Source organism: Phalacrocorax carbo, chromosome 13, assembly GCF_963921805.1.
Source record: "Phalacrocorax carbo chromosome 13, bPhaCar2.1, whole genome shotgun sequence".
In the NCBI taxonomy this organism is placed as follows: domain Eukaryota; kingdom Metazoa; phylum Chordata; class Aves; order Suliformes; family Phalacrocoracidae; genus Phalacrocorax; species Phalacrocorax carbo.
The window spans coordinates 15,752,375-15,780,353 of NC_087525.1; the positions used below are offsets into that span (position 1 = coordinate 15,752,375).

The 27,979-nt window shown below is 44.9% G+C and overlaps 1 protein-coding gene and 1 long non-coding RNA gene across 3 annotated transcripts in view; one reads left to right on the plus strand and one right to left on the minus strand.

Annotated features, from left to right (window-relative positions):
- Window positions 1-11,365: 11,365 nt before the first annotated feature.
- Window positions 11,366-14,390, minus strand: LOC135315622 (uncharacterized). Its single transcript, XR_010375107.1, has 3 exons — window positions 14,316-14,390; window positions 12,749-12,881; window positions 11,366-12,129 (listed from the first exon to the last, which is right to left on the minus strand). It is a non-coding gene; the product is annotated as an uncharacterized LOC135315622 (long non-coding RNA).
- Window positions 13,409-27,979, plus strand: part of DLG5 (discs large MAGUK scaffold protein 5) — a 112,118-nt gene continuing 97,547 nt past the window's right edge. For both annotated transcript variants that reach the window (XM_064464907.1, XM_064464908.1), the window contains exon 1: window positions 13,409-14,370. In XM_064464907.1, the coding sequence (XP_064320977.1) occupies window positions 14,076-14,370 (295 nt within the window). In that variant the 5' untranslated portion in view covers window positions 13,409-14,075. The remainder of the gene's footprint in view (window positions 14,371-27,979) is intronic.

A 27,979-nucleotide genomic window follows, 5' to 3' on the forward strand; every position in this document is an offset into this window, starting at 1 on the left:
GCTCCCGCGCAGCGCCCGTCGCGAGGGGTCGGCTGGGCGGCGGGAGCGGAGCAGGGCGTGAGCGCGAGCGCAGCTGCAGGGGGAGAGGGCGGTGAGGAGCTCCAAGGGAGAAGCGAAGTCAAGTTCCCGAGGCTGTCGCGGAAGGGTCGGGCGTTTGCCGTCGCGTTCCCGTGACGGCTGTACGGTGGCGAGGGGTGGCCGAGAGCACTCGGGAGGGACAGGCCACGTGCTCGGGGTGTATATTTTTTATATAGCCTTTGTTATTTTGACAGAAAACTAAATACAGACTTGACAGAGTGGTTACACTAATCACAGTCTATGCCTGCTTGCCCTCTATCCTTTGACAAGTTACTCTTCGCTCCCCAGAGTGTTTGTATTTGATGGGAAGAGTAAGGTGGAAGAAGTATGCAGGCAAAAATCGTAGTTAATTAGTAAACCAGTAAGTAGAGAACAATTATTTTTGTAAGGCATTTTATTAAAAAAAAAAAAGTAAAAGTTGTCAGGGAACTCCTTTACATGTCTTTTACCTGCAAAGAGGTAAGAAATGGAAGCGCATGCTATACAGGTTTCATGTTGTGAATACGGGAAACTTGCGATAAATGTAGAACTGTGCCGCTGTGGTCCATAACCTGGAGGAATTTAGTACGGGGGGATTATTCCTCTTGTGTTTTATCTATGCTGTAAAAAAAAAAAGAAAGGCAAATGAATGCTGTAGTTTATAAATTAGCTACAAGGAGGATAAAATTTGGTTCCTTCAGGGCAAATACTCCTTGGTGTCTGACCACTTGTCGCTGTTTCAGGATAAGCTGAAGGAACCACTGGAACAGGTGGTTGCTCAGTTCGGTATCGCTGTGCTCGCGGGCAGGGATGTCGCCAGGAACCCGTCGCAAACAGGTTAAAAACTTTCATAGTATCTGCGTATTTGCCTGCATTCTTCTGTGAGTGTAACTGATGAATGTTGTATCTTCAGAACGGTTAGCTGCAGCTTTGTGTTCAGGTCTAGAAAAGCCTGTCAGTAACTAAACATGTGGAAAAAACATAAGAAAAATTAAAAATGGCATGTGGTTTTTATATTGTCTAAGAACCGAAAAACTAAAAAGGAACAAATTAGAAAATGTATTAATATCTTGATGCACAAATACTTGGCAGGTTATTTGGATGCGAGTACGGTATTGGTGTAAACATGACAAATTTAGCTTGAGGAAGAAATACCAGAATTTCACAGGACAGTCTGAAAGCCTGACCTCAAACAAACCGGCCCTACTACTCTTGTATGCCAGTGCTTGTGAAAATGAATTAAGGTTTCCTCAACTGTTAAAATTAAAATTTTAACCGTTCCTTCTAATGAAATTAGATCATATCATCATCTTCCACTAGAGAGCAGCGTTTTGTTTTGGTAAGAGACATGTTTGGGTAGCAATTCTGTATTTTTCTGTTAAAAAGGGTTTTTTGCAATGTCAGAGCTGAATTACAACTACAAGAAGGAAGGTTACCTGTAAAATCATACACAGGAGGAAGGAGATAAAGAGAATTCATTATTCTAAGAAGCCGAAAACAGAGTCCAGACATGCTTTTCCACGAATTCCTAAGGACTTGCTTGTCTTTTGCCCATCTGGCTTAACACCCAACCAACCCACCAAAGCAGCGCTGGAGTGGAAGGCCGCGGTCGTTCCAAGGAGCGTCGGCGAGCTGCTCCTGGCAGGTGGCAGAACAGCGTATCTGCACCATGGAAGGGGACGTGTCTGCTGTCGCAGCACTCCCCGTGCAGCACTGACCGTTACGAGCTGCATCCGTGCTCTTTAGGGAGTCCTTAATGACGGCTCCGAGAGCGTCTCTGAAGGATGAAGTGCTGGCAGCTCGCTGGGTAGCATCTCGCGTTCTTCAGCTGCTGCAGAACCCCAAAGCAAGGCTGTAGGGAAAACACTTAAAGGTGGTGCTGGGAGATGCGGGAGACCGATGTTTAGGACTGAAACTAATAGGAAACAGGTGGTCTTCTCTGTACAGGCAGCTGGAGACAGCAAGGTTTATGAAGGATGCCTTCCACTTTCATGTCTGAGAGCTACAGGGATGCCTGAAGCTTTGTTAGTTCCTATCACGTGTGTAACTCGGTTCACAGTGGGCTTCTGAGCAAGAACTTGGTACTGACTGGTTGTGCTTCGGGATTCTCTTGGCCATGAGCCTCTTGGAAGACAGTGTTATCTGAACCACCACAGTTTCTTCTGGTTATAGGGAAATACAATGTTTTCATCAGACGGCAAAAGGTGTTTCTTAATCCGAAGAGCCTGGCTCGTGAGTCCAAGCCTGCAAGATCAGGAATAATTGCGTGTTCCTTCTGGAAGCAACGACGGTAGGTGTGACTGGCGTTGCTCAGGAATGTGGTGGTTTCTGCAGGTGTTGAGACAGAGGGAAGGCAGCTGCAAAGACAGGGAGGGAATGCCAAGAGAAGCGGAGTAGAGTAGAAGTTCATACCTGTTTGGGGGGGGAACAGAAAGGTGGCAGCTGGGTAAAGTGACACGCAGATATCCGTAACCTCTACAGTGAGTCCCAGTGAGGTGATGGAAGTAGCTGGAAAAGGGATGTGTATTCCTGAGAACTAAGATTTCGTCACTGGTACTGGAGATGGCTGTCACCGGCTGTGACAACTCATAGTGAAGGCATGATTCATTCATTAGATGACTATTAATAAAGAGTAATGACTCTGAATTATTTCCTTCAGTTACCATATCTGGTTATAATACTCTTTCAGCCAACTGTACACAATTACAGCTCCTTAACTACAGCGATATGCTACAGTTAAGTGTGAGAACTGCTGTGCCTGTTGGGCCCTGGTACGGTCCGCGTGGAAGGATAGCTGTAGTTGGGGGGCAAAGAGGAATCTCTCTTCTAGTGTCGGTACCTGCAGTTAGATCAGAAGCATTCCTGGCAAATCCTTATTTGGGGAATTGTTAATACATCAGTCCTGCTACTGGGCCAAGTCACAGAAATTCTATTAATTCAATTCAATTTCATACCAAGTTCCTTTCTTCTCCATGATGGCCATATTTTGTCAGTCAGAGACGTGGCTGACCAGAAACGAAGCTGTTCTGAAAGCAGCAGGTATGTGGATTATTAACCACAGGCATTTTATTCTCTGTTGTGTGAAAGTGGGTGTTGGCTGGCTGATCTTTCAATACATATGGCAGTTTTATCTGCATGTGCCCCTTTTGGATGTTAAATTGTGCAGATTTTTAAAAGCAAAATGAAGACAGTTAATTGCCAAGCAATAGTGAGACTGCGCCTGTAAACTTCAGGAGTCCCAGAAAATGCCAGAATTAGGTGTGAGACTTAAAAAGTATTTGACTTGATTTATTATTCAGGGGTCTGTTGGTTTCCAAGATGTGGTTAGCAGCGTGGTGTGATTCATCCCTGTTGGTAATCCTGTGATATTACTTTCTCTTCTGCTACTTCACATGGTAGTTGCTCCCTTTTTCTACAGAACGAAGCCCTTCAGCCTGAGCAATGCACTCTCACAGATAAGGGGTTCTTGGACTCAGGCTGCTTCACAGCATCTCGGTTGTAAAACGCTGCTTGGCTTCGGAGCGACGAGGACGGCCTGGGCCGTACCGTGGTGCAGGCTTGAAGCAGCAGCAGCGATGTTGTGTGACCGCTGCGGAAGGGCAGGGAGGGTGGGGGATCTCTTCTGTGCACGCCCGGGAAGGAAGGACGCGCTTCGCTCCTTACCCTGACCCCTGCGCTTTTCCAATGCAACGATGTTAACGTGTTGGCTGCATGTGTAGGGACCTTGACAAGTGCCCCCCAAAACTCATTCCCCTTCCCATGTGCCGTTCTGCCAGATTTTCAGCTCATGCAGATATTTTCCAGTTATACCAGAGGCTTCCTTTAAGCTTCCATTTTTAAGAAGCTATTTAGTTGTTCTGACTTATGCCACCGCTGTGCATTTTCTAGTTCCCCTTTACATGTGTTTCTCTCTCCTTGCCCTTGTTTCTCGCACAGATTCCTCCCCTCTGGGCCCGTCGTGAGTGTCACTGCTGGTGACACCGCTTCCCCGCAGCGGTGCCGCGTCAGCCCCGCTCTGCCACTGCCTGGCTTCAGCTCAGCCGTGCGAGGTTACTGTGAACCCTTGTCTGGAGGGTATTTAAACCACTCAGGGGAAAAACATCTCCTCAGCACATCTGGATGTGGAATTTTACTGCCATCAAAATTATGATTATGGTCAAATAACTTCTGAAGGAAAAAAAAAGACCTTATTATGTAAGAGAATGTATTTGTACTCTCAACCAAAATGAAAAGCATCCCTGCTTCATGTGGCTCTTTGTCAGCACTGAAACTGCATTCAGCTGTTTAATCCCCTGCTTGCTTTTCTCTTCAGCCCGCCTCTGGTCCTTCCCACTCACCTGACACCGATGTTGTTTGCCTTGCTTGTGTTTTAGTGCGTTGTGTTGAGAATAAAGGAGAAGTGATGACCAGCACAGCAGCCTGGAAGGTCGCTGGCACATGTGGAGTCAGTTAACTGTTGCTACCGCACACCTGTATGACCTGGGGAAAGCCGTAGCCTCTGTGTACTCCAGATTCAGTCTGTTAAAGCCTAGTGAAAGATAATAGTCTCCCCTCAGCAACGCGGTTGTGAGCAGAGACGATAGAATCATCAGGGCAAGCGGAGGGACTGTGCCTGTGCAAACTTACACGCCATATAGAAGACTTAGTAAATGGCATGTATTTGCCTTCCTAGGTTTTTGCTGCTAAGATGGATTAAACAACGTGATTAGCATCTGCCGTGTAGAGTTCTTTTATATTCTTTCATCTTCCAAAGGAAGAGGAAAAAGGCTAGAAGTTGCTGCTCGTGAAGTCAGCTGCAAGACAGACACCGACTTCAGCAGGAAAAGGAGAGGGCAAAGCAGTGAAGCCCTTCGCTGCCGTTAATGTTCTCGGAGGGGGAGGGTGGCAGCTCTGAGGATGAGTTAAGGGAAAAAAATTCTACCAGTACAAATAGCCCTCGGTAAAAAGGATAATATTTGGCTTGCCTTGCTGATGAAGTGTATTTATCCTTCATGGAATATCCCTAGCAGACTTGGAGACTTTTTATTTCAGTTATTCTTTTGCACGGTGTTTTTATTACCGAATTGGGGCTTAATCCAAGTCCCCTGGAAACCAATTAGAGAACTCTAACTCGGCAGAACTGGATGGGCTTTGATATATGCGTTCTATTAAATATTTCAATCCATCTAACTCCCACCAGTTAATTCATCTTTACAAGTTTCAAACAGTTGCGCAGCCCTTCTCTAAACATCATTGCTGCAGCCTTGATCCAGAAAGAATAATTTCAATCTAAATCCTTTCCGAAGGCTTCCACTCTGCTCAGGACTTTCTCAGATGTTTCTGCTTATTCTGGGCTGTGCTGTATATGCTCTTTTCCATTTAGGATTGCGGTTTTCTGTTTGTTTTGGGAGTTGTTTTTTTTGTTGTTGTTCAATTCTGACAAATCTTGGCACTTATAATAATTTCAGTTCCGAATTACTTTTATGGCATTTTTTTCTTTAAAAAAATACTAGTCGGCTTGTACTGTTGAATGAATAATTTTTACGTTCGTGTTACGAGGGGGAAAAATGCAGATGTGTTCAAGATTTGCAGCTCAGTTTAACCAGGATGACCCAACCTTGCGGAAGCTGGTAATGAGGCTGCCACTGTGCCAAGCTGAGACGTTATTTCATTCTGGAAGTCTGTGATGGCTTCCTCATCCCTGCCAAGGCATGTAGACTGGCACAGAGACTGTATTCCTTCTGCCTGCTAAATTAGAGTTTAACTTAAGAGTTACCTCATCTCATTTTAGTTACTGTTTTCAGAACTGGTTTTAGTTAAGTCCAGTATTTTTGTCATGTTAAGCACTCCTCAGTCTTTAGCTGCATCTCTGCCCATAGTCTGCTTTGCCTCAGCGAACTGACTACAGCAGGTTGTACGTGGGTTTATCTTTGACTTTATTCTCACTGTAATCCCAGTCTTGTGTTTACTTGCAAGAAAAAGAATCTCCCCCTCCCGCCCAAGGAATATCCTGCAATGTTAAAAGTAAAAATTTCTTCTCAGATCAGAGGCATATGGAATTTATGCAGTATTTCTGTAAACAGAAAGCTATGTGTCGCTGTCAAATAGTGGTTAAAGTCTTAGCTGCGGGTATGACACGCAGGATCTGCTCAAAGACCAGCAAATCTTCCAACTTCCTGACCATCTCCGTTCGTCTGGTTTTCACAAAGGCTTGGGAAACTGTACACAATTAATGGAAGTACAGAAGTGCTTCTCCTATATCTTAAGCCGTGCATTCAGAATGCTGGAGCATTTCATTACGAAGACATAATAATCCCCTCCACCTGGCTGCTCCCCGCGATCCTGCTCGCCTGTTTCCGCGCACGACAGGCTTTTGGAGTCCCAGCAAATCTGAGTATTGGTCTGTTCTCATGTGCACATCTGTTTTCTTCAGGAGCCCGGCTGTGACTTCTGTTCCCCATTAGCTTATGCACTGCAGAACGGCCGAGCTGTGGGAGTAGCTCTTCAGGTGTGCGTGAAAAGAGGTGTTGCGCACTACCTAGAGAAAGGCAGAGACCGCAGTTGCATGCGGACCTGTCTCCCTTTCCTCAGGGAGCTCTTGGGCTTGAACCAGAGATACCTGGACTGCCCCTGGAGCTTTCAAGGATTATTGGCTTCTATTTAGCACCACAAGCCTTTTTCTTCGAGTCCAGCTGTCCCACGAGTAAAGGGCTGCCCCACGCTCACCATCCGTAGGAGTGCGCGGTTTGTGCCTCTCGGGCAGCGTCTCCAGCGGCTCCGCACGCACGCTGCCCCTACGGCCTTCTCAAGCTCTGCTTCCTCATTTCTGCCTGTTAGGCACAATGAGATGGGTTTTTACTCGTTTTATACCCATTGGGGTAATGTCTGACAGGAATGATGTTCTATCAAAACAACTTCCCTTTCTGTCTGGCTCTTTTTTTTTTTTTTTAACATACTAAGTTTTCTACTGGTAGAGCAAACTGTGTGTTTTGGGAGACAATGAACACCCCATTTGAGCCAAGGTCCTTTAAAATCAGTGGAAGGATCACTGTTATCTGTGAAGAGTCTTGGATTAATCCCTAGGTCCTTTCTTTGACTTGGAGATTCGCAAAAGCTTAGCTTCTGAGATGTATTTAACTCTCAAACCCTTGTCTGCCAGTGAGCAGGAGAACTACCTGCTATTAAAAATACATATGTAATTCTTGGCAGATCTGAGGATTCAAATAAGAAATGGAACATAAGAAAATGCCTTTCCTTCTTCAAGAGCCTTTAGACTCAAACTGAGTATGAAAAGGCTCATCGCTGCCAGAGCACCAATGCAGATGGTGAATCTGTGCCGAGGGTTTCTCTGGAGCCCGTACCATGACGTTTGTCTGCCTCCTTCAGCTGCAGTTTGGGTTTTCTTTGTACAAATTCCCAGCTCGTGCCTGCCCTCCCGACAGAAGTTACCCAGGGATGCTTGGGGCACCCGTTTGCTTTTATCTCCCCATTAGTGTTAAAAGAAGTAAAAGCAAATGATTGGAATAAATAGCCTCTCTTGGCTTGACTTGAAAACTGACCTAGAAACTAAACCAACAGCAAATTGCAAGCAACAGCTTTTAAAGGCTGTTTAACATCTGCTGGCTTACGGATGTTAACCACATCACAAGTCAGCCCAGTCTCCCAAAGAAAATGAAATCACCCCCCAGTTCTGTCCTAAACAGAGGGGTACTTGGGATGAGCGTGCAGGGCGCCTTCCCTCCGAGAGCTGGAAGTCTTACAGCCCTGGAGGATCACCACTAATGTGCCTCTGCAGTATTGCTGGGTTTCTTTTGCTGCCTGTTTTTGGAAGCAGTTGTCTGAGAAACAGAGGTGACTGGGGTGTATTCACAGCTCCCGTGCACCCCCCCCCCCGCCGCCTGCCAGGTATTCTGCCCTAGAGGAAGGACTTTTCTTCCTCTTTTAACAGGCAAATCTTTAGTTGTTTAAGTAAAACATTTTTTTTAAGGTAGCTTTTCAACAGCCCCGGGAAATTTAAAACCTTCAGCAGACAGGGTGTTTTCTTTCTATTGGAGCGGACTGAAATAACACTCTGATCTTCTTTTTAATTTGAATTACCAGTTCAGGTCCTGCCCAGAGTGGGGATGGGCCAAAATAATTACCATCTGAGAAGTGCCTAGTGCAGTGCAAGATGAAATGACGGATAGGTTTTAAGGCTACAGGAAAAAAAAAGCAATATAATCCTCTGGTCTGCTTTCCTTCGTTCTGTATGTCACGGGCGCTCACTTAAGAAAGAGCTAAACCATTTCCTGGAGTTGACAGTTACACATTTTTAGGAAGACAAATGATCCTTGTGCTCCTGCGAGGGTCCGACAGCAGCTCCCTCGGCCCGCAGCTCCAGGCGGAGCGCCAAGGACCCCAGGATTCGTGGGCATGGCCCATTCCTGGAGGGATACTGCCAGGCGAAATATTTTGCCTGGGCAGCGTCGAGACTGCTCGCATTATATTTGGGTTTTTTTCTTCTTTTTTTATGGGTAAATGAGATCCTTTGATCTGCTGGCCCATTAGAGCAGCACCTTCCTATCCTGAAACTGCTAATTAATTGTCTGTCCGTTACATCAATCTGAAAAAATAAGCTTCTGTTGAGAACTGCTTAGCTGTTAGTGTTTCATATAATGCCTGCTACACAACCTCTGTGGTGTTTACTTTATATCTAGACAGCTCTAATCTTACTGTGATGGTCACTTGTATTTTTCATACACCTGCCTTGGAGATTGTATAATCTTCCTTCCCAGGATCCACACAGTGTTGTCAGCTTCCATTAACTGACTGTAAACCTCCCAATATTTTTCTCTAAACCCTTAGTTGCTTGAATCATATGATTACGTGAGAAGCTTAGCTTTCATTACAAAACCCTTTCTAGCACACACGGCTGCCAATGAAGCTTGAAGACCTGTATGCTGAGGGCTCCAAAACCAAAAAGCAAATAAAATGTCTCTATATATTTCAAAATAATAGAAAAAGCTCCTAATCCTAAAGAGAATCCTCTACTTCTGGCCATAGAATTTGTGACTGGTTTGGATTGATGGTATCGAGGAGGGGATTTAGCAGTAAAACCACCGCAGCAAAGCTGCTGCTGGGACTCGGGCAGCAGTAAGCAGGTAGGTGCAGAGAAGGAGGAATTATCTGAGAAGGAGTGACAGGTGTTTTTTGCAGAGGAGACTATGGTCCTATTAAAAGGCCTGGTAGAGTCTAAGAAATCTGTTTTAAAGCCCAGATGTCTTTAAAGGGTGCCTTATCAGAAAATACCAAGCTAAAATAATGCATTAGTGTCACTCAGTACGTGAATGACCGATGCAGAAGGCAAATCTCATCACCTAACAGCTTTTGGAAGCAGAGATTTTGCAAGACAGAGGAGCAGTCGCTGGGTGCAGCCTCTGCCACTGCAGGTGCAATGTTTTATACTATCTTAGTGAAATCCATCCTGAAAGCACGTAGGCTTTTCTCTTTCTCTACTTTGTCTTTTTCTTCTTCCTCTTGGCTCTCCTCTTTCCCTTTCCTGCTTGTCATGATGTTCAGAGTCATCTTGGTTTCAGCCTAACGTTCTCTGATCCGCATGGAACAGAGACCTTACAGTGAGAACTACGTGCTGGATTACGCGAATTTGAATCTCTCTTCAGTTTCTAACGTGAACGTATGACACAACTTTGTGTTTCGGGATACGCGCCGAGTTTCCGTACACAAGCATGAGGATTACTGCATAATGAGAAAGGTGTATTGGCAGTTATGGGAACTAAATCTCCTTGGACTAAAGGTTGTACCCTGCTCTTGCTGCGATTGATTCTGGTCTTAACATTTTCAAAGGCTTGCATGTTTGCTTTTTATTATCGCTACTATTATTATTATTATATATATTGTGGTTAATATTGTGGAATTTGTTGGGATTTCATATACTGCATAGAGTTATATGGGCTTGTAACAGAAACAATCTTCAGCCGCAGGACTTGCTGAAACCTAATGCTTGTGCTGAGGATGATCCTGTTCTCCCACCAGAAAATTCTGCAGGACAAGGACTTAAAAGTACTTCGCTGCCCCCATCTTAAATCTACAGAAGGAGGTTTTTCAGAGGCAGATATACCAAGCAGAGACCCAACCTGATTTTTCAGATGCCAGTTTCTGCTTTTGAAAATCATTCCCAAGGTCTGACACTTTTTTACGCCTCACCTGTTTTATATGTATTTGAAAGACTTAATATCCGCATGGCAACACTAGTGTTTCTCCTGAACTGAATAACAATCAACTCCGATTTCTGCCTCCATGTCCCCATCTTGTCCCCCAAATGCTTCTCAGACTTCATAGGCATAGGTATTGCCAGCCTAACATGCTTTCTCAGAAAATAATTTTTTTTTTTCTAATGCCTGAAGCAGCCATCCTCAGTACCCCAGTTTCCAAACATTTAAAAAAAATAATAATTTTGAAAGCTTTTCCAAAGCTTAGAAAAATCTACTGATCTCCTTTATCTGTTAATTTGTCAGGTTGTGGTTTGAATCCAATTTTACACAAGCACCCATGACATCCTGTGTCAGAGCTCCATATTTGAATATTTCATTATATTTTAAAAAATCCTTCCTTTTTTTTTTGGTTTAAACAAAGAACCTGCCTTCCTTTTGGTACAGTGACAAACACCTGGTTGATTCCTGCAGAGCCTGTGCAAGTCGTAGACTTCATTTCAGGGATCTGTATTTGATTAGCTTAGATTTTAGTTCTGAAAATCGATTCCACAGGTTTATTCTTTTTCTGAAAACTTGCCAGGGCAACCAAAGAGCTTTGCCTACTTTGAATTGATTTTTTCTTTTAGAAGGGGGGAGGAAGGAACTAACTGAAAGTTGGTTTTGCTTCTTATTTTGGCAGTAGGGTTGTAGATTCTGGGGTATTGTGATGACCTGAATTTTGGTCACTTCATAAACTTTTGGCAGAATAAATATGCATACATTTCCTAGTTTGAGTCTTCAGAGATTACATATATGCCTAAGTCTTATGAAGACCTTCCCTGCGCTTGCTGGGGAAGGTCTATGTGGAGTCAAGCAACCGAGGTAACAGCAAGGTCCCTCTCTCCTACACAGGCAACTGCCTGCCCGCCGAACCCAGGAGAGAGGGAAATCTATCTGAATTTATCTGGGAACAAAAAAGATATGCCATTTGCAAGAAAAATGGAGTGTAAGAGACTCAGATATGACAAGGAGATAGAAAGCGCATTTCCAGAAAGAAACTGTGTACGATAGGGGTTTAGCTATCTGAGCAATGGCAAAGGGAGACGTGGATCTGCAAGCAAGAGGCAGGCATCGCAGGATGAGAAGACTGATGTTTTATTTGGAAGAGAAGGTAAAGGACTAAGACACACATTTGGGAAGGGCAGGAGCAAATCGAGTGCAGAGCAAACAGTTGCCAAGGCACACCTCCCTCTAGACTTTGGAATGGGACTCGAGATACCCGAGTTACGTCCTGCCCCGACGATGCCATTCCTGAGTCACTGCAACCTCTCGTGAGAAGAAGCTGAGCGTTCAGTCAGGCAGAGGATGAAAACCAAGATCGTTCTTTATTATTTCAAGTAGCAGAGGAGTGCTGCATAGATCTAAAGTCTGGCTCTTACCATAATGCCCTGTAATGAAATTTGGTGGGTTTTCCTAACAGGAAACGATATAAGCACACACACAATAAACCAATACTGTTAAAGGACTGCTGAGATTAGAAAGTCTTAAAACTAGGAAATATTTTAATAATTTGTACAGTTTTTATTCAGTTTTCCTGTGCATTTCCCTTATGACAGCTTTCAGTGGCACCATTCCTCGTTCTGCTGCAGGCACAGAAGGGGAGCGCGCCGGTGGAGAGCGGTGCCTGCTTCGGCTGTGCACCAGGTGACACAAGGCAGGTTTCGCTTCTTACCGGTAATTTTTCACTCTGTTCTTTTTCAGCTTTGTTTTGTTGAGTTCAAGACAACAATTCATGCATACCGGTGTTAACTAGTATTTCTGGAATGTACGGTCTCTTTACTGGCTCAGCTTTGCCCAACTTGTTGGAGAGAAATAGGCAGATTTTCTGATAAATTGAAACAGTCTAGAAAGAACACAGTTTGCAGGAATTTACATTAGTCATCAGCCAACAAAGCTACTCTGTGTATTTTGTCTAGTAAAGAAAGTTGCTAAGAAAACCATGGATGCAGATTTAGAATAAATGAATCTTCGAGGGCATAAGGAAAAAGGGACAAAACGTGAAAAAAAAAACTTGTTTCAAAATCAGACCCTGCTTTCAAGTACGGTTTTCAATAATGACTTTTAAGGCTGAGAAAAATTCCTAAGTCCGTTTATTCTGTACTGCTTCCACTAATAGCAGTAGAATGCATAGCCATGATTATGCACGTAACCCAAGACTATTTTTGCATACGAGAGACATCACCATCATCATCGTCATCTGTTGAGCCACATAATGTGACTTGAAACTCAGTTCAGCGCCTGAATTCTCCAGCTGGGTGTGTTAACAGGAAATTTTAGAGGACAATTGCTTCCCCTTGTACGTCCCTGAGCCCAGCTCTCTGGACACTAAATGAAGTGTTTGGACAGGAGCCTTTCAGATCATTCCAGTTGCTATAGATGTAAGGGCATTAACACAAATACCAGTAATGCTCTTTCGGTGTCACTAGAGCCACCATTCCTTTTGCAGGGTACCAGAAACATACCTGCACGGTCAGACAAGGGTCTTTCATATAACATGTGAATTTTAGCATTATAATTGCTTGGGGTCATTCTGCAGTCTGGTCCCTTCGCTGGTTGCGCGTTAATGTCCCCCTCGGTGCGAGGGATGTTGGCAGACTGTTTAAAGTCGGCTAGAAACGTTGTTATTCTTTTTTGCTAAACATTTACATCCTGCTGCTGAGTACAGTCAGCCCTACTCTCCTGCTAAACGACCCGGCCTCTGGTTGTTCAGGAGACACGGGTAAAACTACCTTTGGGGGGAAGATGAGCCGGCAGATATTACTAACGTTTAGGTCTTTTGTTTGAACGCTGACATTTTTGTAAGTTCTAATGGGCAGAGCCCCAAACGGCTCTGTTGTTGGTTGGATTTGGGGGCTTTTTCCGGCTGGGGACGAAGCAAAGCCCGGCGGGGCGGGCAGGGGGCGGCTCCCCCCCTCAGCCCCGGCCGAGCCCGGCGGGGAGGAACCGGGGGGCCGGCAGGAACCGGGGGGCCGCCCGCCCCCTCAGCCCCGCCTCAGGGGCCGGCGGGGAGCCCCTGACTGACGGCCGGGCGGGAGGCGGGAGGGCGGCGGCCGGGGCCGGGCCGGGGGAGAGGCCGCCGGCGCCGTGGGGCGAGGCGAGGCGAGGCGGAGCGGGCCGGCGAGGCGGAGCGGGCGGGCGGGCAATGCGCTGCCGCAGCCCCGTCCGGGCGCAGGCGGCAGCCTTGTGCAACCAATATGGCTGCGTGCGCCCGCGAATGAAAGGAGGCGCTTGGAGCTGCAGCCGTCCATCCGTCCGTCCCCCCCCGCACCCCCGTCTCGCCCCGCGGCCGTGTGGCCTCTAGCGAGGAGAGGAGGGAAGTTGTGCGGGCTGCCGTGCGGGCTGCCCCGCGGCCGGGTGCGGGGGGGCCCTGCCCGCGGCTCCCGCTGCCGGCTGTCCCCCGCCCCGGGGCAGCGGAGAGGAGGAGGAGGAGGAGGAGAAGAAGTTGTTTCGCCGCCCGGGGGGCGGAAAGGAGGCGAGCGGGGCGCCAGCGGGAGGAGGAGGAGAAAAAGAAGGAGGAGGAAGAGGAGCAGCGGCAGCCCCTGACGGCGGCTCGCCCCGCGCCTGCCTGAGGGGGAGCGCGGCGGCGGCGGCTCCCGGCCCGGAGAAGGAAGAGCCGCCTCGGCCCAGGTCCTGCCCGAGCCCCGCGCCTCTCCGGCCGGCCGGAGCTCGGCCGGGGGCCGCCGGTTGCCGGAGGAGGGCGGCCGGCCGTGCGGCGCCCCCCGTGTCGGCCCGCGGCCCCCCGGGGGTGGCGGGGGGAAGTTCGGCCGGCGGCGGCCTTGCGGCGCGGCCATGGAGCCGAAGCACAAGGAGCTGCTCGCCCAGTGCCGCCAGAGCCTGGCGCAGGCCATGACCGAGGTGGACAAGGTGGTGGAGCTGCTGGAGGCCGCCGGCGCCCTCGGCCCCCGCGACCTGCGCGACCTGGAGGCGGCGGGCGGCGGGAAGGCCGAGCTGCTCATCGCCCTGCTGCTGGCCAAGGAGCGGGACCACTTCCAGGACCTGCGAGTGGCCCTGGAGAAGACGCAGCCTCACCTGCTCTCCATCCTCTACCTGAACGGCGTGGCGGGGGCGCCGGCCGAGACCGCCGGTGAGCGGGGCGGGGGGGTGCGGGGGAGGCTGCGGGGGAGGAGGAGGAGGATGGCAGCGGCTGCCCCCGCCCATCCCCGCCGGGAGCGGCTGGGCAGCGCGGGCCCCTCGGGGCTCCCCCCGGCGAGGGTGGGGAGGGAGCGGGGTGCTGCGGGCGGGGGTCCCCCTTTGGGGCTCGCCCCTCTTTGCGCCTGGGCTCTGGGCCCTCCGTCCTTCCTCCCCCGCCGGGCGCGCTGGTGCCGGTGCCCGGGAGGTGCCGCGGACGCCGCACGGTGCCCCTTGGAGGAGCGGTTCCGGAGGGGTTTTGCCCCTCCTGGGGCCGCCGGGGGTCTTAAAAAGTCGCTTCTTGACCGGGCAAAACTGTGAAAGCCCCCCCTCCCCGCAGCCGGTCTGGCGGCACTCCAGAGATGTGCGTTTGAATAAACGCTGCAACTATTTTTCTCCGGACAAACATATGTTTGTTTGAGGCTGCGTTATCGTAACTCTTCTTGGCGGTTAGAACAGGAAAACAATTGCCTTAACTGCAAATCCAGACTGCAAGAATTGGAGTGTAAACCTTCTGCTCAACTAAGTTGGGCTTTGACCCACAGGTCTTTTCCTATTCTCTTCCCTCCAAAAACAAGCCACAGCCTGCTTTTCTGTGGACAATCCAGGCTTTAAAAGAATAAAAACAAACCAAAAAGAAAGAATTGGTGATAATATACAAGGCCCTACAAGTGCAGCTGTTTCTGGTCGAGAAATACGTCGATGGAAGTAGATGGTAATTCTCGTAGGTTACAGACAAAGAATATGCGGCTGTCCAAGTGGTGTGTTACTCTTCCAGTGTGTGTCCAAGTTGACTGATTCAGAAATGTGGCATCCCTTTTTGGTTTTATTTCCAGATTTGGAACTTGCAAGGTGACTGCCTGTTTACGTAAGGAACTGCATTGGGAGGGTTTCCTGGCCCTTATAAACTATACCATTTCCTTAGGAAAATAAAACTTTAATATAAGGGCTACTTCCCTCTGGAAAAATAGTGCTTGCATGTACAGTTGTGCTGTGTGCTCTGCCCTTATTTGAATTATGTTGTTGATGCTACGGGTTTGGTAAATGCAACAAATGCGTGACGGTCTTGAGTTCTGTTTTATATTGGTGTGTTATAGTGGATGGCCTTTTCTAAGGACTGTATGGCAGGACCTCACAGGATGGGGAAAAATGGGCTGAACAATAGACTTCAACACTTCTACCCTTATGTGGTCTGACATCAATGGGGGGGGAGATGAGGGCACTCGCTGCCTTTCAGAGTGGGACCCATGATGTTTTTGTATGATTAGATTAATGCTCGGCTTTGTCTTGTTGAGAAGGTGCATTAATGGTACTGGACTACGAACGTTCCCCAGCCCTAAAAACAAAGGTGTAAAACGTGAATGACAGGGAAAAATGAAGTAGGCATTGGGTAAAGTAACACTCTTGTATTCTAAAAATACAAGTTGGAATTGTAAAACGTCTCACAACGCTGCGCTCTCAAGGGAAAAGTAGTTTGGCAAAATGAACGATATCCTCCTTGACTGAACGCGTTCGTGAGGCTAATCTGAGTTAAATTAACATCTGTGGGGGGGGAAGGTTATTCCCCTGACATGATGGGTTTTAAAATTTTATTGCTTTCATTTATCAGTAGTAATAAAGAGCTAACTTTGAGAGCTACGGTTTTGTTTTCCTTGCGATAATCATGCATACAAATTAGTACACAGGAGATTGCTAACAGCGAGCATAAGAATAAACCATCGTGCAGTTAGGAAGGTGAAGGACCTGAGCCTGCAAATGCTGTGGCGTATATTCCAGCTGTACTCGCCTGAGGAGGTTTTGTGGTGAGTGGTCTCAAGGCTGCTTGTGTGACTACTGAACGTCTCCGAAAAAATCCCGTTCTATGCACAAGTTTATCCTGGATGTGTTTTGCAAAGAGTTAAGGTTGGAGTGTAACTGTGGTGGGAAGGTTCTGGTTTGAACCTGTATTCAGATGTAGTTGGGTTTTACTCCAGTATCTCCCTGTAGGAAGCCTGACCACCCAACTGCTCTTCTCCCGCCCTTTCTGAGTTTTACTCCTTTTCACTGGGAATGTTGAAGGCTGGTGAGTCGAGTCGCTTTTTGTTCTTTGGGTGTAGCAGCAAACTGTGAGCAAGGTAGCATGGAAAACTGCGGGATTCTGCGTTTGAAGTACTTCATTAAAACAGTCCTTAGCACATGCTGTGTGAAACGCCTCTATTCTTAACGGCAAAAATATATTTATCTTAGATGTTCCTTTAATTGAACCTATCCAGCTGAATTAATTTTTAAAATTACCATTGGTATATGAATAAATGGTAGTTTACGGTGGTACACTTAATTTTAGCGTTATTTGGAACAGGAGGCTAATATAAAGCACATTCCCTGAATGCTTGTTGGAGGTGAAAATTATTTATAGCCAATAACATCTCGTAATAGTGTTCGCTAATTTCTTTTTCCAGTGTGCTGCTGTTGTGAGGGAAGCGGGAAGGTAATCAGCAGCATAATTTTTGTTCAAAGTCGCAGAATTCAGCATTCAGTCTGCTCACTGCACTAGCACCAGTGATTCTCCTTCCCTTTTAATGTACACAACATCTACCATTACTTTGTGTTTTACTTGATGTTTTTTTTTCCTTGTCATTTTAAATATCCCCTCCTGTTGGACTCGAAAGGTGCTAGATAAACTTGGGTGGAAACTTGGCCTTTATTGATATCAATGGTTCTTCTGGCTGGCTTTTCTTTGTAGAGTTTCCCCCAATTCAGTCCCCATTTAAATATATTTGTCTTCTATAGTAGCTTCTAACTGCTTGTTTTTAAACCTAAAACTGTATAGTGGCTTGTGGAGCACACTTTTTCCAATGAAATGTATATTTTTTTAAGCTTGTTTGGTTTCTAGTCTGTGCCTACCAGTGTTAGTAAACAGAGTGCAAAATGGAACAGGAAACCACCTTCTGTCAGAGCAGAAATTAACCAAAGTGCAAGTCACTCTGTTTCACTGAGCCGTGTTCAGAGACGCTGGTTCTTCCCTGGGTGAGACCTTTGATGAGCACCTTACGCTTTTGTGTAAATGTTTCTGTGAGAAATTGGCTCCGTCCGTGTGAAAGTGATGGTTTGGCTGATTTAAAACCTCCCAGTACTTTGCACAGGGACTAAGGCTTTAAGTAGTATGCCAGGTGCTTTTATTTATTTATTTTGGGGTGAACTGATGGATTATTATTAAACATTTGATTTGGCAAGATACCTCCATCGGGCGTGTGAGAAGTCCTGTATCCTGGTAGAATAACATATCCCTTCTCATGTGGAATTAAGTGATTTCTGAGCGTTCAGTTAGCTCTTAGATATCTTGCTAAGCAGATCATATTTCATTCCTATAGTTGATACAATGTGAATTTTGTGACATAAAAGGTATCCAAGACAAGAATACCGTGGAAGATACTCCATTGTGACAAGTACTAATAAAGATGTATTGTCTTTTAAATGTAATTAAAGGGCTAGAACAGAATTTTAATGAAACTATGTAGTCTATAGACTGCTTCGGGTAATATAGATCTTTGTACTTAGATTTTTGTGATATTAAAACAGTGGGGAGAAAGGTGGGTTTGGTTGTCAAGCGTGGAATTTAGTTTTGAGATAAGCTACAAAGGTGCTTCTAGTGCTTTATCCTTAAACAGAGCAGATTGTTGAACTTAGAAAGCTTGGCTGCTGGTTTCACATCTATTAAACTTTTAGGTTCACAATTTCCCTTTATATTAGCAGTTAGTCTCCTACTTTTCTGTACCCCTACAGCTGCAATCAGCAAACGCACGTCTGTAAGCTTCACGGTAACGTGACGGCTTTTTTATTGTAAGGATTTAGCACCGTTTTGGACTTTAAAAGGAGAGCGTGTTAGGCTGCAGAGTTGTTTTATTTAACAGTTTTAAGATTGGAATTGAAGTTTAAAAATGTCCAAATTTGATTGCTTTTTAAAAAACGTCTTTAAGGGGTCAAGAAGGAAGATGGTTGTAGATTGACTTTGAAAGTTTCCCTTGTATTATTTAATAAGACTTATTTTTTCTAAATGTGTTTGAGCAGAGATCAAGTGTTATTTTCCAGTCCTGAAAGTACATGTGGGCATTTATAGGAGTAGGAAAAAGTTAGGATTCAAACTTTTTATAGCTTTTTGGTGGGATTATATAAACTTCCTTCCTCTGCTTTATAAAAAAAAAAGGAAAGAGTTGTTTCAGACAATATCGGATTTGAAGTCACAAAGTTTACTTTTAAATAGTACAAAATCTTTCAGCATATTGAAAATCAAACACAAAAGGCAAGCTCTGTATGTATGAAGTTAGGAGGTGGGGAGCTGGGACCCACTTCTCTTGCTGGAAGCATTGGAGAGGCCCCTTAGAATCGCAGTAATGCCAGGGCTATTCGCGAGGAGCTGTGAGCGTGACTGCTCGGGGCTGGTGCTGGGCCCTCCACCTTGTGCCCCCTCTTCCCTGTCCCCCACAAAGTCTTGACCGGTCCCTACAAAACCTTGCCTGGTGACTGGTGAGAGGAGCTTGGGAGCAGGAACGAGAACTTGAGCCAGCAAGGAGCCGACAGACGGTATGGAGGAAAGGTGTGAGATGTGGAGGTGGGATGTGGTGTCCTGTAGGAGCAAGTGAGAATAACGGGGGGCTTGGGAGGCTGTGGGGTGAGGCAGAGCAAGAAGGCAGTAGAAGTGCTCGGAGATGAGAAAGATGCTGGAAGCCTGCGTTCCCTGCGAAGGAGAGAGGGGAGAATGAGGAGAAATTGTAAAAGCATAATTTACTGACTCAAGGACCGAACTGACAATTTTGCAATTAAGTACAATTTGCACTCCCTTCCGTCGCTGAAAATTGAAGAGTGGGAGAAGTAGAGCACTATGTCTGGGTTTTTCCAGGCCTGTTATTACTTCCCAGGGTAGCTTCGCAAGCCTTGTTGCAGGATTTCTTAAACCGTGCAGACGAAAAAGCAGGCAGCGCTCAGAAGTCCCATTCAGACAAGTACAGGTCTTCGGCTGCGCTGAGCAGTAATTAAACTTGATAAAATACCCAGTGCTGGTTTTGCAGTACCTGTGTTTACTGATGATCTCAGATTTGTGGTATCTCTTGGAGCTGCCAGGCTAAAAAAACCCAGGAAGTTTCCGGCAAGTGTCTGGAGGGGTATTCCCAAAGAAACGTCTAATAGTAAGTGAAGCAGGCTTTCAATCCCAAAGAAGGAAATGCGTGTTTCAGTTAACAAATCCCAAGGGTGGTAGTTCTCAATTACATTTCTGCTGTGCTTAGGGAGGGGGTGGAAAGAAATCTGGCCACACTAGACTCATGGGGACATAATTTTCATCAGTGTAAAGTGAATAATAATACTTTTCATGGTGTCAGTGCATACAGCTGTCAAGTTGCTTTGGACATACACAGGGCACGGTGTCTTACAGAATGACAGGAAAGAGGAGAGACTAATATATTTCTAAAGAGTTCTTTTAGTTTGTTACTTCTGTGAGTATCCTGAGATAGAAGCATAAATATAACTTTCAGATATGATCAGTAAGAAAAGCCAACAACTTCCCGTAACTTGCTCCTTATGTTAAAGCTAAAGATTGCCTGTCTCAGAGGTTTCGAATCTTTAGCTTGATTTAACTACCATTCTCAGCCTCATTGGTGTCTTGTAGCTTTAACCAGTGTTGGTTGCTGAGAGTTTTGCAGACCTCTGGTCTAGATAGCGAAGCCACAGTCACCACATGGGTAGTGACTTTGGGCTTTCCAGTCCTGTTAGCAGCCTGCAATTTGAGCTAAGTATTCTTTTTTTTTTTTTTTCCTTTTGCTGCTTCCTTTTACCACAATTTGTTTTTTTCCCCCCTTTGTTTCTTTGAATTTACTTCTTAGCTTTCCTTGCTCCTCTTAACTCTCTTTATTTTTATCCCTTTAGTCCTAATTGTTATTTCAAGTATTATTTTAAAGCACTACAATTCCTTATTCCAAACCCTGGTCATTAGAAAGATAACCAGTAAGTCTTGATAAATTCCTTCTGCTTTTCACTTTTTTCCTAACAATTTTGTATTCTCTGAAATCTCAAGGACAGAGGTTTCATCTTTGAGAGCTGTTCAGTCCCCAGCACGTTTTGGGTGTTGCAGTGTGAGGCAATTAGTTCCTCATTTGGCTCTTTTAAAATATAAACGATCTTAAAATGCTGTACATCTAATAAGGCAAAAACAGTTCCTTATGCAGAGTGTTTGCAGTATTGATCGAGATGGGAAAACTTGGCATATTAGGTTGTATGGGAAGAGCTGTAGTAATGGAGTTGAAGCATCTAGGCTTCTGTGACTTTCCAAATTGTGTTGGGTGGTCAATGCTGAAACATTATTTGTGACCTTCAAGATGCAAGTCATTGACTGCTTTTTTGTGAATGGTGATAATTTAGAACTGAATCATTTTGATGTAGGAGCTGGAAATGTTGTACTGACTGAGCTTTGGCTTGAGCTTAACCTATGCTTTTCTAATGAAAGCATCATGAACGAAATGCTGCCCCTGAAGAGATGAGCATTGTAGTGTATCTTGAATGTTGGAGCCCAGCTCTTCCAAAAGGGCCGTTATTTGGAGTTCTCAGTGTTCCTCTGGTATATTAACTCCTGTCAACGCAAGACAGAATTACTAAAATGTTGAAGGAGGCCCATAGTACTGTAGCTTAGAAGCCAGTTTGAAATACCTAGTGTGCAATGTTTGCTTTATAATGGCTATATATTTGTATGCCTGCTATAGGTTGTGGTGCACCGACAGGTGGTAAAACCAGCATCCCTTACTGTTGTGGCTAACAAAGAAGGTTAAATTTGGGAACTGCTGTTGTGCAAGAGGAGCCTGAGCTCTGCAGTGCACCATTGGCAGGCTTGAGAAGCTGGGGATAGCAGAGGGGCTACCTGGAATTGATGGCTCTTGAAGAAGCTGATGGAAGCACTTGGCCACTTGAGGTGAACACTTAAGGATGTTTTTCTTGACGGTGTGTGATTACTGGGCAACACAAAATAACTTCCTAGAACCGGAAGGCCCTTCTTACCCAGCCTGGTGTCAGAGGAATTTAAGAGCAGGCCATTTTATATATATAACCCCCAACCTTCTTCCTCCTCACAGCTCTTAAAGCCTCCAATTTCACAATTCCTGGGTTGAGTTGCTCAGCAGTTTGCTTGTTCACAGCATTAATTAGTTTGTTCTGGAGAGCTGCTGTTTGTATTTTAGAGGAATCTCTTTTTTATTATTTTGTTTTGTTTTTGAGTTGGCTGCTAAAGGAATTGAGTTTTAAATAGGCCATATTGCCCTGGTTCAGAAGCTTTTCAGGCATGCAGCTGGCCTGTAGCTGGAGAGAGAAAGCAAGCAAGAATGTGAAACCAGTAAGTGTTTCAGCTCGAGAGTTGGGGGGAACTGGGTAAAGAGGGGCAGTTGAAGGGTTGTGTTTTGGCAGACTTTTTACATAACTGGCAATTTATTGTGTATTCAGATGATAAACCAAGAAATTCTCCTCTTCCCCACCCCCAAACCCTCAAAGCCAATGTTCTTTAAACTTCTTTCTAAATTAGTTTTCTTAAAAATCCAGTAGAGAGCGTTCGCTCTTGTAATTATTAATATGCCTTGTGACAATGTTCTTGCCTCTTGTGCCCCCCCTCCTTTCACCTTGGCTTTTTATTCTACCTGACTATAATTGCTGATTCACGAACATGCTTATTATTCATGTACTTACCTTCCAGCATGTGAGTAATCCCCGTTTATATGCATCAGGTTAGGCATGTGCAAGTGTTGGCAGGATCCTGGCCTTGCATACTAAGCTCTTTGGATTAGACAGTGTCTTCGGTCAAGTACCGCTTGTACACTTGGGCCTCAGGACGTGAGGCTGACGGCTCTTTGCTTCTCAGTAGCGCTCAAACTGGCCTATGCGTAGGAAAATGTAGCTGTTTTCCCTGAGGATTGATGTAAAATGTAGTTGGTATTTCAGACTCAGTTGGTGCAGGTGAGCTATGTCCTGTCGATGTTGGTGCACCAGAATCCTTCCTTTCTGAGCATATTCTTTCTTTCTGAGACACGGGCCAGCAGGTGTGTGTATGTATGGTTTGATTCAAAAGCATCAGAGCTTTTGGGTTGGGGAAATAAAGCTGGTGTGGTAAATATCCATATCAAAATTACCAAATAGAGCTGCTAAATTGTTACATAGATGTTCATGTGTTATTTTAATAAGCATAAAATGTTTATCTCCTTTATTGTTTCTGTTTCTTCTTTGTATTTGTTTTTCTTGTGGATAGCTTTCTTCTGTTGCATGCTTTTGTGGAAAAATAACTCTGGGAAGAGATATTTTTGAGATTCTGGTAACCATGTGATCTTGCGATTTTGGAGCATTTAAAGAATTTCAGGCTGTCTTCCTTGCTTATGATCCTCTTGCAGAAAGAGGGGTTGTTAGAGTTTTTGTGAGCTATTGAACTGAAAGCCGACACGAGACTGACAGATGTGATTTTAGTGACTTCTTCTTTTTCAGGAAAGCATCTTGTTATGCAGTTTTAAGGTTCTCTTAAACATTCTGTACATGATCTTGTGAACATTTGCAACAATTTCTGAGGAGGTCTACTTTGCATTTAGATCACGACGAGTGTATGTTTCATAGGGGTGAAACCAGGTTATCTAAAGGTTTTGTCTGAGGCTATATGCATCACCACAATGAAAATAATCAGTTATTAACTTAACTTCTTAATCTTTAGAATAATAATGAATGTCCAGTCTGTTTTTTTCCTTCTGGATGCTTTTATGAGAAAGAGTGATGTTATTTGAGAGCTCATTTAACCTTTAATTGAAGATTAACAGATTTTCTCATTCAGTTTATTAAAGGCTGTTTGGCTTAAGTAGGACTGGTTAAAAATAATGTAAAAAGCTGAAGTCTTAAAACCAAAAAAACCTCAAACAAACCTTACACAACAGTAGGCTTTTCTGTGTAATTGATCAGCTGGTTTGTTGTTGTCGTCAGCTGCTCCATCAAATAGTTCTTGAGCTGGCTAGACGTGGAACGAGCTATGTAGGTACAACCTGAATTTTAGAAATAGTAAAATCACAGAAAGCAATATACTAAACCCTCTCAAAATCACAGAAGTCTTCTCAAGAGGGAATTCACTTCTAGTTAGATTGTTTTCACCTTAAAGCATTAATATTTTTTCTCCCCTTTTAACAGAAAGGAATGTTAATGTAATTCTTGTTCAGCTCCATTCCTGCTTTCTGTGCTTGGTCCTTGGGATGCTCAGACTGCCTCTTTGTTTCCTCTGTATTTCTATATGCTGCAACAGCTTTCCTTTGATGCTCTGCCAGTGCACAGGTAGCCTTTGCTTTTTTTTTGCTGGAGAAATATAGGTTTCCAAGGCTTCTAGTTGCCATTAGGGTGTGTTAGGAAAGGACCCTTTCTGTAAGATGCATCAGCTACTTCTTTAGGTTAAAAGTCTGATTAGTCTGCCTTAATGGATTAGAAAAACCGCCAAACAACCTGTTGAGTAACACGAGGCTGACATAGGTATAGACTGCAGACCTGAACTTGGAGATATTGCATGAGTTATTTGTCTAAATCGCCGGCCTTGAAAATGTGTAGACCAGCACTTTAAGGTTCATTACAGTAGCTCATAATTCAAATATTCGTCTGTTACCCTGGTTCATGAACCTTTCTTTGTTTCCCAGCATCTTTGCAGTAGTCAGGAGTATTTTGTGAGCTGCGTTGCTACAAGTGGCGGAGCAGTTTATTGACTGAGCAGGAGAATGTTCCTTGGTAATGCTGAGAAGCAGCCGCAGATACTGAGGCCAGAGATCCTTTCTGCCTCGGGTTTTTAGGGCTTGGCAGCATAAAAGAGTATCGGTATTAATATAAAAATCAGTAAGTACATGAAGGAAATGTTCATCTGGCAAGGCTGGTGACAGTCCTGTAAAACACTGTTCAGCTGAAACCTGTGTGTAATGTGTGCTGGACTGGAAGGAAACACAGTGTGTAAATACTAAGCTGTTTTTGTGTCTCTGGCTGAGTTTATCTTCAGTGATTTGCTGTGCATACATGACTTGCATAAAATTTCATTTGCCAGGGAGTATCCCCTTGTATTGTTTAGAAGGACAAATCTCTGTTTAATTTTAGAGCCAGCTATAGCAAATTCATTAAGTGCCGCAAAAAGCCAGGCCGTTAGTATGGTCTTGGTACTGAACTTTTACTCTTTTGGGGCCCTGATTTCCTCCTTTCCAGTGACAACTGGAACGTCAAGGCAGACTGGTGAAACTCTAAGGGTTGCAGCGTGGTTGTTACCCGGCTACGGTGATGAGGAGTTCACTGAGCTTGCTGTGCTACACAGCGTGCTCCGTGTAAGGAATTCCAGGGTGCTACACTGCGTGTTGCTCAGCGTCTCCGGAGAGTTGAGTTCTTCTTTTAATTCTCCTGCATCTCTGCATTGCAACAATACAGTGTTGAGTTTAATGGTTTTCCTCTGAATCTGTTTAGCTTTCCCACAGACAGGTGAGCCAGATCGTTTCCGAGGGTTGTAGCAGCAGATGTAGGGAATTCATGTAAAACGTTCTGTAAATTCATTCCACCAAATGCATTTGTATGTGTCTGTTTATGCATGGACATTTCTAATGCATGCTGCTTTAGTAATGAAAAACACTTGGGGGGGAGAGAAATTTTTATATTGGAAGTAGATGAGACTTAAACACTTCTTCTCAAATCATGTAGTTTATTCCTATCAAAATGCTGTAGTTCATTCCTACAATGTATTTAAGAGAACAATAAAGGGGGAAAAAAACCCACCCCAAAATTCAAGTTTTGTTGAAGTGTGGTTACATACATCATTGTGTAAGACAAACTCGCAGTAATCCTACAACCATACTGTAGCACTTTGTGGTGAAATAATAGCCTGTGAAAGATAATAAATTTGCCATGGCTAGAGCTTCCCTGGTCTTTATGGCAGTGAGAGGAGGTGACTTTAGATCAGTGGGGCTTTAGGGTTTCTGACCTTGTAGATGAGATCATGAGACCCTGGCCTCTGGGTGAATTCCAGATAACATCAGATGATGGATAGTATCCACATTTTATGTGGAATTCTTAGTGTTAAAAATGCTTCCTTTTCTGGATCTGTCTCAGAAAATCACTAAAGTGTGCTTAATTTTCTTAATTACTTCAGGAGGACTTTGTTAGCGTATGGAGGGGAGTCTCATCTGGCTGGTTAATCTCCATTCTCTGTTTTCTTCTGTCCTCCTGTGTTTTCCAGTTCACACAGGGTGTATTTGAAGACAGGTTTCTCGGCTTTACTGACCGAGCACTTGGTGTCCTCTCATGATGGTGTTGTTAGGGGGCCTGTTACGTATATACACTAATGCACTCACACAAACTTGCACATCTTAGAAAGTGATGAAAGGGAGTGTACTGCTTTAAGTGAATTCTTTCATCTTGTTTAATACTACAGGATTTTAATCTGAATGTATTTGTGTTGTTCTCTTTGCCCCTCTCAGTAGTGTGATCTAAATAGAGCTTAAAATTATGGTAAGATATTGTAGAACATTGTAAACTGAAGAACCCAGGAGCACTTCTGTGATCCCCACTTTTGCTCTGTAGAAGTTAAACAGGTACGACAGTTCTGGTAGGACAAATAACTCTGCATTCCCCTAAGAGATGTCTTTATGTTAACGCCTTTTTCAGTGAGACTCAAAAAGAATAAAGATCAATTACACTTTTTTCAAAATTAAATAATTTCTGATTTGAAGAAGTTACATGAAATGCAGATGTCTGATATTTATGTTCTGAAGTTATTCTGGGTAGCAAAGTTGTTCAGAGCACTTGTAAAGACAGGTAATGAAGAGGTGTGGCACGCTGGGGAGTTGTAATGAAGTATCTGTATTTTTGGCTGTTGGGTTGCAAGGCGCACCAGTGGCTAGGCTTCTCCAGAAAGGACTTCTGAAAGCTCTCGAAGAAACGAACTTGTTCTTGAGTTCTCTTATACTGGACAAAAGTGATTTAGGGAAGTTAGTCTTTCTGCACCAACAGTTGTTGTGGTTCTTTTGTTTATTCTTGTTTTTGGTGTTTTTTTCTTTTGTAAATAAGTGCGTTAAGTAAGTACATATGCATCCTTTTGAACATAAAATTTGGGTTTGTCAAAACGCATATATCACAGGTCTTACTGAAATTAGGTTTTTTTCTTTTTTAAACTTCAAAGCAAGTGTTTTGTGGGTTTTTTAATGGATTTATTAGCATAATGAAATACGTGTGTGTGTGTGTATATATATACACACACATAAAAAATTTTCCCTGTAACCTGTCTCAGATCAAGAGTAGAGTTTGATAAAGTAACTTTGTCCTTGAAAATGTAATTCTGTTGTGTCTATCAGATATATCTGATCTGCATATCTGCATTTTAGGCTGGAAGTGGCATCACAGAAAAAAGCTGTTATTCTGAGTCTCCTAGACAGCTCTGTGTTCACGAAGAGCTTCGTTAAGAGGGAACCTGCTAATGCTGAAGCATGAAATGAGCGTTCGTAGCTAGTATTAAAAAAAACAAATTCAGCTTCAAATAATCCTCCTAAAAAAATGGCCTTTTAGAGAGAATCTTTTTTTGCCAACCACCTTCTGTATAATTTGATTTTGGCCATTTTGTGGACGTTTGTCATGGTTTAGCCCCAGTTGGGAGCCAGGCCCCGCGCAGCCGCTCGCTCACGGCCCCCCGGTGGGAGAGAATCGGAAGGGTACAAGTGAGAAAGCTCCTGGGCTGAGATAAAGCCAGTCTAACAGGTAAAGCAGAAGCCGCGCACACGAGCACAGCAAACCGAGGAATCCCTTCCCCCTCCCCACGGGCAGGGGGGGCTCAGCCATCCCCAGGAGAGCAGGGCTCCGTCACGCCTAACGGTGGCTGGGGACGGCAAACGCCATCCCTCCCAGCGTCCCCCTTCCCCCTTCCTTCCCCCAGCTGTATGTGCTGAGCATGGCGCCGTGTGGTGTGGGACATCCCTGGGGTCAGCTGGGGTCACTGTCCCGGCCGTGTCCCCCCCCAGCCCCTTGTGCCCCCGGCAGAGCACGGGGAGCTGGAAGGTCCTTGACTAGGGTAAGCACTGCTTAGCAACAACTAAAACATCTCCACGTTACTGACACTGATTTCAGCATGAATCCAAAACACAGCCCCATGCTAGCTGCTCTAAAGGAAATTAACTCTGCCCCTGGACAGTGTTTAATCTGAAGATGTGGCATTACTGATGTTAATTCCTCTGCCTTAGTTTCCTAATGCAAAAATTGGGAACAAACATTGCAGAGGTAAGTGTGAGAATGCTGTTAGTGGAATGACCACCCCTGAAGGGCTTGGGGACTTGTGCCATGGGGAAGAGGGAAAACGACGTGTGTTTGGAGCAGGATGTGAATGATGTATCATTAATAAACTACAAGGCAACTCATCACAAGGACTCCCTTCGTGGTGCAAATCAAGTGGAGTTCTGTAAGGGGGGGAAAAAAATAGACCATGGGTAATTATATGTGCTTGCTTAAGCCCTGAGCTTCTTTGCAGAGCTAGGTGACCTTGCATAGGCTCGGGTTTGGGGTAGGATTTAACACTTTTCAACCTG